The sequence below is a fragment of the Panthera leo genome, chromosome A3, assembly GCF_018350215.1.
Source record: "Panthera leo isolate Ple1 chromosome A3, P.leo_Ple1_pat1.1, whole genome shotgun sequence".
Lineage (NCBI taxonomy): Eukaryota > Metazoa > Chordata > Mammalia > Carnivora > Felidae > Panthera > Panthera leo.
In genome coordinates, this window is record NC_056681.1 from 48,098,204 (window position 1) to 48,111,887 (window position 13,684).

The 13,684-nt window shown below is 43.1% G+C and overlaps 1 protein-coding gene across 2 annotated transcripts; it reads left to right on the forward strand.

Moving 5' to 3' along the window:
- Positions 1-271: 271 nt before the first annotated feature.
- Positions 272-11,509, forward strand: LOC122214983 (cystatin-8-like). 2 transcript variants are annotated; one of them, XM_042930184.1, is made up of 4 exons: positions 272-500; positions 712-1,061; positions 4,629-4,742; positions 11,333-11,509. In XM_042930184.1, exons 2-4 carry the CDS (start codon positions 831-833, stop codon positions 11,414-11,416), a joined length of 429 nt encoding a protein of 142 aa, XP_042786118.1. In that variant the 5' UTR covers positions 272-500; positions 712-830; the 3' UTR covers positions 11,417-11,509. The 2 variants fall into 2 exon arrangements, with proteins under 2 accessions (XP_042786118.1, XP_042786119.1); XM_042930185.1 differs by having other exon boundaries at positions 758-1,061.
- The last annotated feature ends 2,175 nt before the right edge of the window (positions 11,510-13,684 follow it).

Genomic DNA, 13,684 nt, shown 5'->3' on the forward strand with positions numbered 1-13,684 from the left:
ATGCACCCCTTCTGCTAAGGCATGGTCTTGAGCATCAGGTGGGCTGAGTGACCCTCACCTTGGCAATTACAGCAGAATGAAGTGCTATTGGCCCAAACAGAGGGAGTCCAGAGGCCAAAATTTAGGAAGCTGGGGTCACTGCACAAGTGGGCAGGAAACCTCTGGGGGCCCTCACAGCTTGCCTGTTGTATGTGAACTGCCTGCACTGAAAGACAGTGGCAGAGTCACAGGTGCTGGATTACATCACAAAGTGTGACATGCCTGCAAGGGCATGGACAGGGAAGAGTATCAGAAGTGAGGGAGGCCCCTGACCAGGGCCTAGGCACAAACTGAGCACTAGAGAGCCAGGAGAACCACAGGCTGGGGCGTGGGCCATAGCCAAAGGCAAAAGGAGGAGGGGGCAGTCACTGGGTACAGCCAGCTGGAGAACACCTAGAGAGTTGGAGCCAGGAAACCTTGGAGCAGCAACATTTTTCACGGTCACATCTTACAGGCCTGAGGTGCAAAAACAGGAGTGGGGGGGTGAAGTGCACAAGGTAGTTGCTGGCATACCTGGGCCTAAGTGTTCTCCATGAACTGCAGACCACACCTGGGGTATAGAGGGCAGAAGGCTGGTGGCAGGGACTATTTAACTGGCTTCTTGTAGGTTTATTTCCTTGGAGACAGGGATAGCCCTAAAGAGTGAACATAATGGCTCTTTCTTGAATGCAGCTGGGCTGATGCTATTGTAAGATCTTTGAATCTTTGGTGGCAGCAGAAATTGCACCCCACCTGCAGCTCCAGCCCTGAGAGGACGAGGAGGCTCACCTGTGTCCCTGGACGGAGGGACCATGACCAGTTCCTGGGAGTTCTGCTTCCTACTGATCACCATTTTGGTGGCCCTGGTGGCCAGCACAGATCCAGACAAGAATAAAGTCAAAGTGTTGAGGGAATTAAAAGTTATCAATGCCTCAAATGCCAACGTGAAGCAATGTCTGTGGTTTGCCATGCAAGAATACAACAAAGAGAGTGAGGATAAGTACATCTTCCAGGTGATCAAGACAGTACAAGCCCAGTTGCAGGTAAAGGTGTTCTCTCCCAATATGCATATTTGGTATGGTGGCACAGACTGAAGCCATACTGAAAGAATGGGGTTGCAAGAAAAACAATGATACATGAAAGTTCTAAATATGTGAGTGTTCAAGTACATACTCACTTGCATGTCGCTATAACATCACTGCACTTTCTATATATGCTTATAGTGTTGTTCTAAGTACTTTATGTGTATTTATTCATTTAGACTCTAAACTGCAAATCAAATGTCCATGATTTGCATTTGCTAGTATTGGGAGACAAATTGAGTGCCATGAATATTTTGCAATAATGCTGCTGAAGGCAACATTTCAATCTAAACACATAGCGTGCATTGTGGGGTTGAAAAGAGACATGTGGCACTATTCAATATGTAAGTAATAAAGTCCTTCCTCCTATATTCTATAATTATTTGAATCCAACATTCATTTAGTGGAAGTACAGACATTCTGATTTAGTGTTCAGAAAAATGTATCCCTCCTCACATGACTATGCATGGTCCAAATGCTAGGAAGCATTGCTTACTTGGATTCCATTGAGGGTGACTTGAAACACATGGCCTTGGGGCACCTGGGTGGCTCAGTCAGTTGAGCGTCCAGCTTCAGTTCAGGTCATGATCTCATGGTTTGTGAGTTCGAGCCCTGCGTCGGGCTCTGTGCTGACAGCTCAGAGCCTGGAGCCTACTTCCAATTCTGTGTCTCCCTCTCTCTCTGCTCCTACCCCGCTCGTGCTCTGTCTCTCTCTCTCTCAAAAATAAACATTAAAAAAAAGAAACACATGGCCTTGCCTGCCATGGTTGAGAAAAATCCCCCAAAGCTGGAATTCATCTGACTGTACCATCCTCAGTCTGTGGGTTGATGCTGTGGCTTGTAATTCCACCGTGAAACTTTTGGAAATGAATTGTAAAGATACTTACCAGAGACGTCATTGTTGGCTGAGTTTACTTCATTTTTTATATTCTCCATATGCCATGTTCACTTGCAGGAACTGAGCCAGTTTCTCTGTTGGTACTTCTGACCCTGTCTCTTTGGGACCATGTGAGCCACCAGCCTATATCTCCAGTACACTATGCTGATAGCACTCTGTTTATTGACTGGGTACACTGCATAATTCACCAGGGCACTCCTGCAGACCTTTGAAATAAAGAATGGATTCTGACTCTTGTAGCTTCCCCAGGCCCCTTAACAGTTGTCTTTCTTTGATATCCATGTAGCACATGCATTCAGCAAGTTTCTCTCAGCCACTTCTATGCTAACTGCTATAGATGGGGAGGTGAGATGGACAGAAATAATCACATTCCCAGGGAGCCAGCATTCCAGTCAGAAAGAAATAGCACTAAACCTGGAATGAAAGCTGGGGCATCTGACCTGGTGGCGTGGTACCTAGGGGTCTGGGGTCAGGGGAAGGCTTCCTTGAACAGACTCTCACCTGAGGAGCTTGTAAATATCTTACTGTACCTGCTGCATCATCACCAATTTAATGAAGATCCATGTGTGAGACCTAGGTCTCAATAGGTATTAAAACCTTCCAAGTAATCCCAATACACAGTCAAGGCTGAGAACCACCTCCCTAGGGTGTGTTTTTGAAGCTAAACCTGAGGGCAGACTAGGAGGGAATCAGGTGAAGGATGCTGGTGGGAAGTGTTTCTGTTTGGGTTTGCCACAGCAGATGCTAGTGCTAGAAGTCAAGTGCAAGTGGTTTATTTGGGAGGCCATCCTGGGAAGCACCAGGAGGTTGGAGGGGAAAGGAGGTGGGGGAAGTGGTCAGTACAGACAGAGTTACTATGCAGGTGACCACTATTGGCCTCTGGACTTGGTCTTCCTGGGGTTTCAGGAGAGGGTGCATAGCCTGCCTTGGAGCTGAGCCACACTATAAGATAGGAGCTTGGTTGCTTACGTATCAATTCCTGTCTGTCATTGGCTAAGAACTACTCTTGGCTTCTCCTGCTGGTCAGGAAGCCTCCAGGCAGGGAACCCTGGGAAGTGACAGTGTGTTTTGGGAACATCAAGGCAAGGGCCATGGGCACCACTCACAGCATCTGCTGCAGGACAGGAGCAGGGGGGGATGGTGGGAAGGTGCACAGGGGTTGGGAAGATCAATCAGGCATAGAAGGCTGCCATTGGGAAGGAGCATGGCCCACTTCAGCAACTCAAAGGAGCCAGTGTGACTGGTAGGGACCAGACCATGCAGGGTCTTGAAAGCCATGGGCAAAATCTTTTATTCTATCTTAGGAATGCTGAGATGCCAAATAAACATTAGGTCAGGGAGTTCCAGGGATCCATGTGATTAGACTGTTTTTTTTTTAAGTTTATTTATTTATTTTGAGAGAGAGTGTGTGCACAACTTGCAAGAGTGGGGGAGAGGCAGAGAGAGAGAGAGAGAGAGAGAGAGAGAGAGAGAATCCCAAGCAGGCTCTACCCTGACAGCATGGTGATTATCTTGCCTGATAATTGGATGGTCACTTAGTTCCTCTGCTTAGTTTCCTTCCCTGAAAACAATGGTAGTGACAGCCTCACTGTAGGGGGTTAGTGTGTGGGCATGTGCCAAGCCCCAAGAACAGTGTTATGCAGGGAGCAAGCACTCCGTGAGCGTTAGAAAGTGTTAGGACTTGATAAGAAGTGCTGTGGGTGTTTGGGTTTGCCTCCATGGTATTTTTGAGGTTCCCTAAGGACCAACTTCATTCTCAAACCATCAGCTCTTGATGTTATCTAACCAGCTTCTCCCATGCAGGCTAAAGTCACCTTGTTAATTCTTTGAAATGTAACTAAAATTTAATACCACCTTATTAAAGGCTGCAGATAGCAATGAAGAAAGACACTCCTTTTTTCCTCCTACTATAATCTTTTAAAACCAGATGAAAGTTGATTTAAATGGGCATGATGAGTAGCTTTAACCAGAGTCAGTCATTAATGAGTTCAGTAACTACTGATGCCTTGCTGTAGACCTACTGTTTGTCTGCTTACTAAACACTCAACAGAGAACAATATGACAAACTCCAACAAGCATGACACTTTTAAGGGTTGCTTCCTTAGATGGGGGGAAGCCCTCCAAAGCAGGAGATGTCACCAGAAAACAGACTATGAAGGGAGGTGTGGGAAAGGAATCAGGGAGGGGCATCCAGTGTGGCCACAGGGCCTGTCCTCCTATCTGTTCAGTGTAAACCTGTAACATTTTGGGCTCAAGAGAGCTGATGGTTCTGGTGACTCATCCTTCTCCCCCATCTCATGAAGCATGCCCTGGACTTTGGGACAGAAATGGAATTAGAAAGTCTTGCCTTCAAGGAGGCCCTACACTGAAAAGGAGACTTTTCCCTGAGCATACAGCTCCAGGTAGTGGTTTCCAATGTCTAACTGGTATCAGCATGCAAAGGAATCTAGGCAGTGGATGTCATAGACCTTCCTCTAAAGATATATTTGAGAGAGAAGGGGTAAGGAGTAGGAGATAGGGAGAGAGGATGAGGGGGAGAGCATTTTTTTAAAGATTTTTTTTTGGCTAAAACTTTAACAAAGTAAAATAAAAGTTTTTTTGAATAAAATTGCACAATTGCTAATTGACAGGTCACAGATCGTTTGGAATACTTTATTGATGTTGAAATTGCCCGCAGCAATTGCAGAAAGCTTTCAAATGGTACTGAAAACTGTGTCATTCAAGAGAACACCAAACTGGAAAAGGTAGGTGACTAACATTCTGTGATGGTCTTGGCTGCTCTGAGCCCTAGTAAGAAGAACTTGGGGTGCACACACCCTCTCTCTAAGGTCTGGATCACTCCCCAAGTTTTTGTCTAGAGATGGGCAACCTTGTGACTTTTAGAGCAGAGGCAACAGAGTGATGGAATGTGGTGGATCCCTCTAAGTCTTTCCCCACCCCTCATCCTAGGGACAGAATGCTGTCAGGGTCATTCTTATTGTGAAAGTTTCATCAACTCTGGCCTCCTGGTGCAGAAAAACTTTCCAACACACGTTCACTGAAAGTCTATCCTCTTTGACCAAGATGAGCAACCTAACCATTGGTGGCCCCACAGTTGCTCATCCTTGTGAAGGCACAAAAGGAAACTTGTTCATTCACTTAGCTACTCACCAAAGCTTACTTTGCACCAGGTGCTATTTTGGGTGCTGAAGATTAAGCAGTGACTAGGCCAGACAGTGTTCCCATCCTTCCAGACTTACAGTTGATTCTTGCCAGGGTCAGCCATGATTTCCAGGAAGGTCATAGAAGAGCCCAAAGATCCCCACCAACAGGCTGACCTGACTCAGGAGCTTTTAGCATTAAGCCTGTATTTCTGATCTCAGAGGTGGGGAGAGCCCCAGATTCATGCAAGAGATTGGTGAAGGCCCCAGACCTTCTGCAGGTTTGACCAAGAGGTGTGTCTTTGCCTTTGTTTACACCAGTGGTTCTTTAAGTGAGCAGGCACCAGAATCACCTGGAAGCCTCGATAAACCCAGAAGATTGGGTCTTACTTGCAGAGTTTTGGATTCAGTATGTCTTCAGTAGGTTTGGAGTGGGATCCCAACATTTACATTCTTAAGTTTCCAGCCGCTGCTGCTGCTGCTGGCTGTGGGACCATACTTGGAGAACCACTATTTCATGTAGCCATGGAACAGGAAATTGCAAGGGCCCATTAACAAAGTGTACTTCTGCTATGTCTCACTAAAGCTGACACTGTATGCTCAAACTGAACAAATCCAATCATTTCCAGTTAATAGTAGACACCTATCAGGGCAAACATTTAAACAGGGAGTATGTGGGGCGCCTGGGTGGCGCAGTCGGTTAAGCGTCCGACTTCAGCCAGGTCACGATCTCGCGGTCTGTGAGTTCGAGCCCCGCGTCGGGCTCTGGGCTGATGGCTCGGAGCCTGGAGCCTGTTTCTGATTCTGTGTCTCCCTCTCTCTCTGCCCCTCCCCCGTTCATGCTCTGTCTCTCTCTGTCCCAAAAATAAATAAAAAACGTTGAAAAAAAAAAATTTAAACAGGGAGTATGTCTTCATGCCATCTGGCTTTTATGTTGCTTTTCTTTATCTTTTACTCTTAGTAGAAGTATGGGTGATTCAAATTTATATTCTCTACAGAGCCCATTAGGATTATAGAAAAGTTGTTCCTTTTTTACCTATTTATAGAAAATCTTAGAATTAAGGAGAATTGTCCTCAAGGAGCTCACTTATTTTATCTAAAGCTTCCATGGACCATCCCAAATTTTAAGGTGCATGCTTTTAAGCACACACATTTGTCAATAATGAAAACTATTTTTTTTCTTTCCAAGTCTTTGGAATAACACTGAAGAATAGTAATGCTGGGAAGTTTTTCTTATTCCTGGCTTTGATTATGGTGCTTTCAGTATTTATATCTTATTTTAAATATTATATCAAGTGCTGATTTCTGGAATTCTTCCAATTCCTTCTGCCAAGAGTTATTTTTTTTTTAATTAAGAATGTTTCATCTATCAATTATTCTTTCAGTGTCTACCAAGTATATTGAATAATTGTTCTTCTTTGATCCATTAGTGTAATAAAATAATGAATTCACTAATAGTCATTCTTACATGTCTAGAATATGGCCTTTTTTGAAGGGGACTTTATAGCTTGGATTGTCAGTGGTTTTTTCTCCTCCATGTTGACTGACTGCAGGTTGTTCAAAGTGGTGACAATTACATAGGTAACTGATATATAAGCTTGTTCAGGGAATCTCTATCTTCATTATGTCTTCTGGACAATTGCACATGAATATGGCATGGCACACTCCTTATTCCTTTGACCCAGACAGCTTTGCTGAGCTTGGTGTCAATATGCACATTCATCTCTTTCACGTCAAATTTGTAGCTCTCTCTGAATTTTCTGGGGGCACACTTCTTGAAGGTCACTCCGTAGATGTTCTATGAACATGGATGGTGTATTCTCTGGTCACATCATTGATGCCAGAACAGTCTTTCTTCTTGCTGCCTTTCTTTGTGGGAGCTATTCTGTTAGGCCCAGTTTGGAAATGAAGAGCATGATGGATTGTCTGCCTTTGTCTTTTAGAACATGGTGGGATTTGGGGGTGGGGGGAGGAGTTAAGATGGTGAAGTAAGGGGACTGGGATTTTCCTTGTCCCTCAAACATAGCTGTATTGAGATCACATCACCTGGAACACCCAGGAAATAAATCTGCAGAGTGGCAGAAGGATCTCCACAGTTGGACAGCTTGGCAGGGTCAAGTTGTGTGTGTATGTGAGTTGGGGGAGATAAAATGGAAAACTTATGAAGGAGAGGGAACCCTTTCTGTGGAGACACAAAAGGGAGAGAGAGAGGGGTTGTGAAAGTGTGGCATTGAGTTAGCACAAGAGGAAAACCTCTTTGGGCCATAGACCAGGGAGCAAGAAGTACCGAGTGTACTAGTTCTTTTTTGCAAACAGCCTTTAGAACTGTTTCAAAACTCCAAGGTTTTGAAAGTGTGTGACTTTTTCCAGAGTGGATCCATGGCACGTGCTCCTGGGGAAGAGGGAGCTAGCCCTGGAGTACATAGTGTGGATTAACAGTCTCGGGGTGCACGGGAGAGAACAGTCTCCTTCCTGGAGTGCTTTGGCAAGAGGGTTTATTGTCTCCCTAAGGACAGAACCCCTGCAGATGCCAGCCAAAGGCCTTTCATCAGCAGGGTGGAAAGCATCTACTCCAGAGGAGGGGCGCAGGTCTGCACTATGCCAGGTCCTTTAAGACTTCAGGTTTTGAATCCCAGCTGAATGCCAAGGACAAGCTACAGGAGAATTGTGGCACAGGGCAAGCTCACTGCCCTCGCTATGTTGTGAAGGCTACCTGAACAGCAGGATTGAGACACCTGGTCTGGGAAGGAGAGATTGGGATGATGCCATTTTCCCCCCAACACCAGCAGGGTGGGACTTCGTAGAGCAGCACAGTGGCCCCCGGTGGAGGCAAGACACCAAACACTGCTTCTCTGTGTCTGGCAAATGCTGATTTATTGGGTCAAGACTGAACCAAAGCAGCTGGCCTCTCCTCCAGACCAGCAGAGCCACCAGCCCCAGGTACCAACAGGCAACTCTTTCTTTTCTCCCTTTCTTTCCTCCATCTTCTTTTTTTCTCTTGGAATCAGGCTCATAGTTTCTGATTTTTTTGTCATTTCTTATTTTATATATAAGAAAAATTTTAATATATTGTATATATAATTTTATATATTATATATAGGCTATATATAATATATATAAAATATATTATATATAAATTATATATAATACATATACATAGTACATATAATACATATATAATATTATATATAATATATATAATACATATATATGTATATATACATATATAATATTATATATATATATATATATATCTCAGTCTTTTCTATTCTTTTCCATCTTTTCTATTTTCTTCTGTCTTTTTTCTTCCCTTCTCTTTCCTTGAAATCAGTCATAGCTTTTTGATTCTCTGTTTGGTTTTCTTTTCTCCTCTTTCCTTTTTCTGTTTTTATGGGATCAGCCTCACTCTTATTATCCAGAGTTACTTCAACAAATCAAAGCACACACCCTAAAGGTCCAAACACTCCACCACTGCAAGCAAGGAGGAACTGTCCAGAGGACTGACCAGTGGGATACAGTAGCCAAAACACAACAGCAGAGTGCACACAGTATACACCAGAAACACTTCTGGAGTGCCAGGCCCTGAACAGAGTATGACCCCTTTTTCATACAGTAGTACTTTCAGGTGCAGGACACATAACAAGCTTTTAAAAAGTGCCAAAGACAGAAACTTAGCCCAAATGGCAAGACAGAGGAATTATCCCTCAAAGAAAAGTCAAGAAGAAATAACAGCCAAATTATTGCTCATATAACTGAATAAGAATTTAAAACAACAGTCATAAAACAACATATTGGCTTGAAAAAAGCATTGAACGCACCAGAGAAACCCTTGCTGCAGAGATCAGAGACCTAAGAACTAGGCAGGATGAATTAAAAAAAATGCTTTAACTTCAGATGAAAAATAAACTAGATACAGTGACAGTGAGGACTGAAGAAGAAGAAGAGAGAATAGATGAAATAGAAAATATGGAAAATAATGAAGCTGAAAAAAAGAGGGAAAGGAAATTACTAGATCATGAGGGGAGAATTAGAGAACTAAGTGATTCCATGAAGCAAAACAACATCTATATCATAGGAGTCCCAGAAGAAGAGGGAGAAAAAGAGACAAAAGGTTTGTTTGAACAAATTGTAGCTGAGAACCTCCCTAATCTGGGGAAGAAAACAGGCACCAAGTCCAAGAGACATAGAGAACTCCCTTCAAAATCAATAGAATATGGTGAGATTCAACATGCTACTTTTTTTATTTAGGAATTTTGATTATATATACATTAAGTACTCTTAAACTTCCCTAATGTTAAAAAATCAGGGGTGCTTGGCTGGCTTAATTGGTAGAGTGTGTGACTCTCGATCTTGGGTTGTGGATTTGAGGCCCTCATTGGGTGTAGAGATTACTTAAAAAAAAAAAAAGAATCATTTGCAGCATGTGGTGAACACACACACACACACACACACATTCCATGACCTCATCCCAAACCTACTGAATCAGAATTTTCAGATACAGACACTCCACATATTTCATATCACTGGGAATGTCTGAGAAACAGTGCATCAGGGACATTAAATATTTAATATGTAACTGCCTTTAATTTGCTAGTATTTTGTTTTAAGATTTTTGTTTTAGATACATTTGAGCTTTTTAGCGTTTATTTTTGAGACAGAGAGCATGAGTGAGGGAGGAGCAGAGAGAGAGAGGGAGACACAGAATCTGAAGTAGGCTCTAGGCTCTGAGCTGTCAGCACAGAGCCCACAAACCATGAGATCATGACCTGAGCTGAAGTCGGATGCCCAATTGACTGAGCCACCCAGACACCCCTCCATTATATATTTTTTAATTAAAAATTTTTTTAAATTTAAATTCAAGTTAACATACTAACTGTAGTCTTGGCTTCAGGAGTAGAACCCAGTGATTCATCTCTTACATATGACACCCAGTGTTCATTCTGAAAAGGTACCTTCCTTAAGGCCCATCACCCATTTAACCCATCTTCCCACCCAACACCCCTCCAGCAACCCTCAGCTTTTTCTCTTTATTTAAGAGCTATATTTTAGTTTCAGGATTTTTCTGGTCTGGAATAATAAGAATGAGGGCTCTCCATCTTTTGTGTGTGTGTTCTGATCAATTTAGAGATCATGGGAGCTTTTGGTTCCCAAGATTTGGTATAATTTGTCTATAAAGCCATCTTGGTTTGGTATTTTTTGTCTGGGTTTCTGGGGGAAAAGGCCTCTTTAGTCCTTCTTTGCATGTGTCCAATATTCAGCAGATACCAAGCTTCCCTTCTCTGACTCCTAACAGCTCATTGGGAGTACCTCAATGCTTCCAGGTATTTAGGATGCTCTTTGCTGTTTTTCCAGTATTTCTATATATGTATGATCTCTATCTATCATCTATCTATCTATCTATCTATCTATCATCTATCTATCTATCTTCTATCTATCATCTGTAATCTGTCTATATATCTACTTATCTATCCATCCACCCATTGATCTATCACACACACATAGAATATTCATTTGTTATTTCAATAGTATTTTGAAATGGAGAGAAGAGGGGCACCTGGGTGGCTCAGTCGGTTAAGCGTCTGACTCCGGCTCAGGTCATGATCTCATGGTTTGTGAGTTCGAGCCCCGCGTCAGGCTCTGTGCTGGCACCTCAGAGCCTGGATTCTGTTTCAGATTCTGTGTCTCCCTCTCTCTCTGGCCCTTCCTCTCTCTCTCTCTCTCTCTCAAAAGTAAATAAACATTAAAAAAATTTGAAATGGAGAGAAGAGCTCTTTGGAATAAAAGATGGTAGGTGCTAGAAACCCTTTAAACTGGTCTTGTTATTAGACAAAAGGCTTGTTATTAGAACAAAAGACATTATTTAATTAAGATAATATATGTTAGTTTATATCTGACATAAAATTGCTTTATTTACATTGTGGAAAATATTAAAGGGAATTAAAATCAATTTTATATCTTATCTCCCAGAAAAACACCATGATTGTTAGTATTTGCTGTGTATCCATGGTTGGTTTGGGAACAGAGACCCTTCTAGGTATCTGCTGTTGGTTAGAAACATCTAGCAGATTCCTGGGAGCATTCCTTGATGGCTGGTGACCTATCCTCTAGCATATTCCTAAGCTAACACCTAGCAACAGGACACTTTTTTTTCTTTTTGGCATTACTGATTTTGTTGTGGTTGTGGTCTTTTTCAGAAAGTAATGTGTAGTTTTTTGGTCGGAGCACTCCCCTGGAATGGTGAATTCACGGTGATGAAGAAGCAGTGTGTGGATGCTTAGGGGGTTCTGGAACTCGCCCCTACCACCATCTCTACCTTTCTCTGTAAAGAGAAAAATGGCATGCACTGGTATTACCATTGTGGTTTCCTCATGCATGCCTCTATGCTTGTTTTGTTTCCTAGTTTCCTAGTTTCTTATTAGGTGATGACAAAAGAGGGATATGTCCAATTCTTTTTTTTTTTTTTTTTTTTTTTTTTGCCTCAAGAGAGGCCCCTTGACTTTGGCCAGCTTGGTGGCTCACCACCTGGAATAAGTTTGTCCCTGACTACAAAGTTTGGAGTGAAGCATGATTCCATTCTCACTGCAAATCTGAGGAGGGTCCCTTTTTGATTAGGTAACAACTCCTTCCAGAGGTCTTAAGCCAGTGGGTGTTAACTCAGCAGATTCCTTCTGGATACCTCCTTTAACCTGAGGCTCCTTTCTCCTGAGGGTCCTGAGCCCACAGGTCACCTGGGTTGGGAGAAACCCTTTGGAGGAACAGTCTTTCCCTTCAGGGTCTCTGTGAAGTAGGGAATGTGTGTTTTTTCTCATGTAAATGTCAACAGTGGTCATACAGAGAGAGGGGGAGGGCAATAATGCCTTCATAATAAGCTGCATTGTTGTTGTTGTTGTTGTTGTTGTGTGTGTGTAGAGATAGAGACTGAGAAAGAGGGAGGGAGGGAAAGAGAGAGAGAGAGATGATTGGGAATGTGGAGAAGGAAATAGGAAAACAGGGATGATAGCAGGAGATGAAATTCTCTTGAAGAAAATCATCATTAAAAATAAGTCTGTCTAGGGGTTCATGGGTAGGCTCAGTTGGTTAAGCATCTAACTCTTGATTTCAGCTCAGGGTATGATCTCACAATTGTGAGATTGAACTCTGCATCAGGCTCTGTGCTGCGCATGGAGCCTGCTTGGGATTCTCTCTCTCCCTCTGCTCCTCACCTGCTTGTGCTCCCTTTCTCAGAATAAATAAATAAACTTAAACAAGTCTGTCCAGTGGGGAATTATTTAATGGGTACTGAGCTTTGCAAGATGGAAGGGTTGTGGAGATTAGTTACAGAATAGGGTGAATATACTTAATACTACTGAACTGCACATTTAAAAAGGGTTAAGATGGTTGGGGCACCTGGGTGGCTGCTCAGTTGGTTAAGCATCTGACTCTTGATTTCTGCTCAGTCTATGATCTCAGAGTTCATGAGATTGAAAGCCCCACATGCAGCCCCACATAGGGTTCTGCGCTGATAGCACTGAGCCTGTTTGAGATTCTCTCTCTTCCTCTCTGCCCCTCCTCTGCTTGTGCTCTCTCTCTCAACTCTCTTTCTCTCAAAACAAATAAACTTTAAAAAAATGGTTAATATGGTAGATTTTATGTGTACTTACCATGATTAAAATTTTTAAAAAATAAGTGTATATGGATGTTTTAACTGTGGTGTTGGGTGTGATTCCAGAGGCCAACTAAATTTCAAATGTGCACATGCACCGGCCAGGCTTCACATCACAGGGCCTGGCAGGTGGTAGGGATTGCAGTATTTCTGCCCCAGAGTGAAAGAGGCCATGAAACTCAAAGCCCATTCCTTTTGTCTCTAGTCCCTGTGTTTTACCTAATGGATGTTTCATATGTGACAAAACATACCATTTGGAGTGGCAGGGGACTCACCTTGCAAAGACCTTGCTCTTCCTCTGGCTGTCTCGGCTCTTCCCTCATCAGCCCCCCATGGTTCTCTTCCAGGCACACCCACCTCCATGCCCACTTTTCTGTGAGGAAGTGCTGCCCTGCTTTCTCTTCCCCTTCTCAATATCCTTATTAGGGTTTGGATCTTAAACATATTTTTACATTACTTGGATTTACTTATTACAGGACCTACTTATTATAGGACCGTACTTATCCTGATTAAAAAGGGTTCTTTCCTTTAGGCCAGGAGATCTCTATCAAAAATCCCTCCCACCCCCACCCCTCCACCTTGGATACACTGATGGAACAACCCATATGAGAGCAGCAGACCCAGCACCCAGTTTTAGGGGGCTTGCAGGACGGGTCAGCTTACAGCTTTGTGGGTCTCTGCTGTTTGTGGAACAGTGTAAGTACATGTAAGTATCTTAGGAAAGACAGTTTTTGGAACAACATTGTGGAATTGTCTTTTCTTATGGGCAGGTGGGCGAGAAGCACAGGGAATCAGACATCTGGAGTAGGCAGGACCAGAGACGTGCTTTGTGTGCACATGTGCTTATGTGCAGGGGTCTATTTCTAAGTATATTTTAACTAACATTAAAGTTTTATTTAATTTA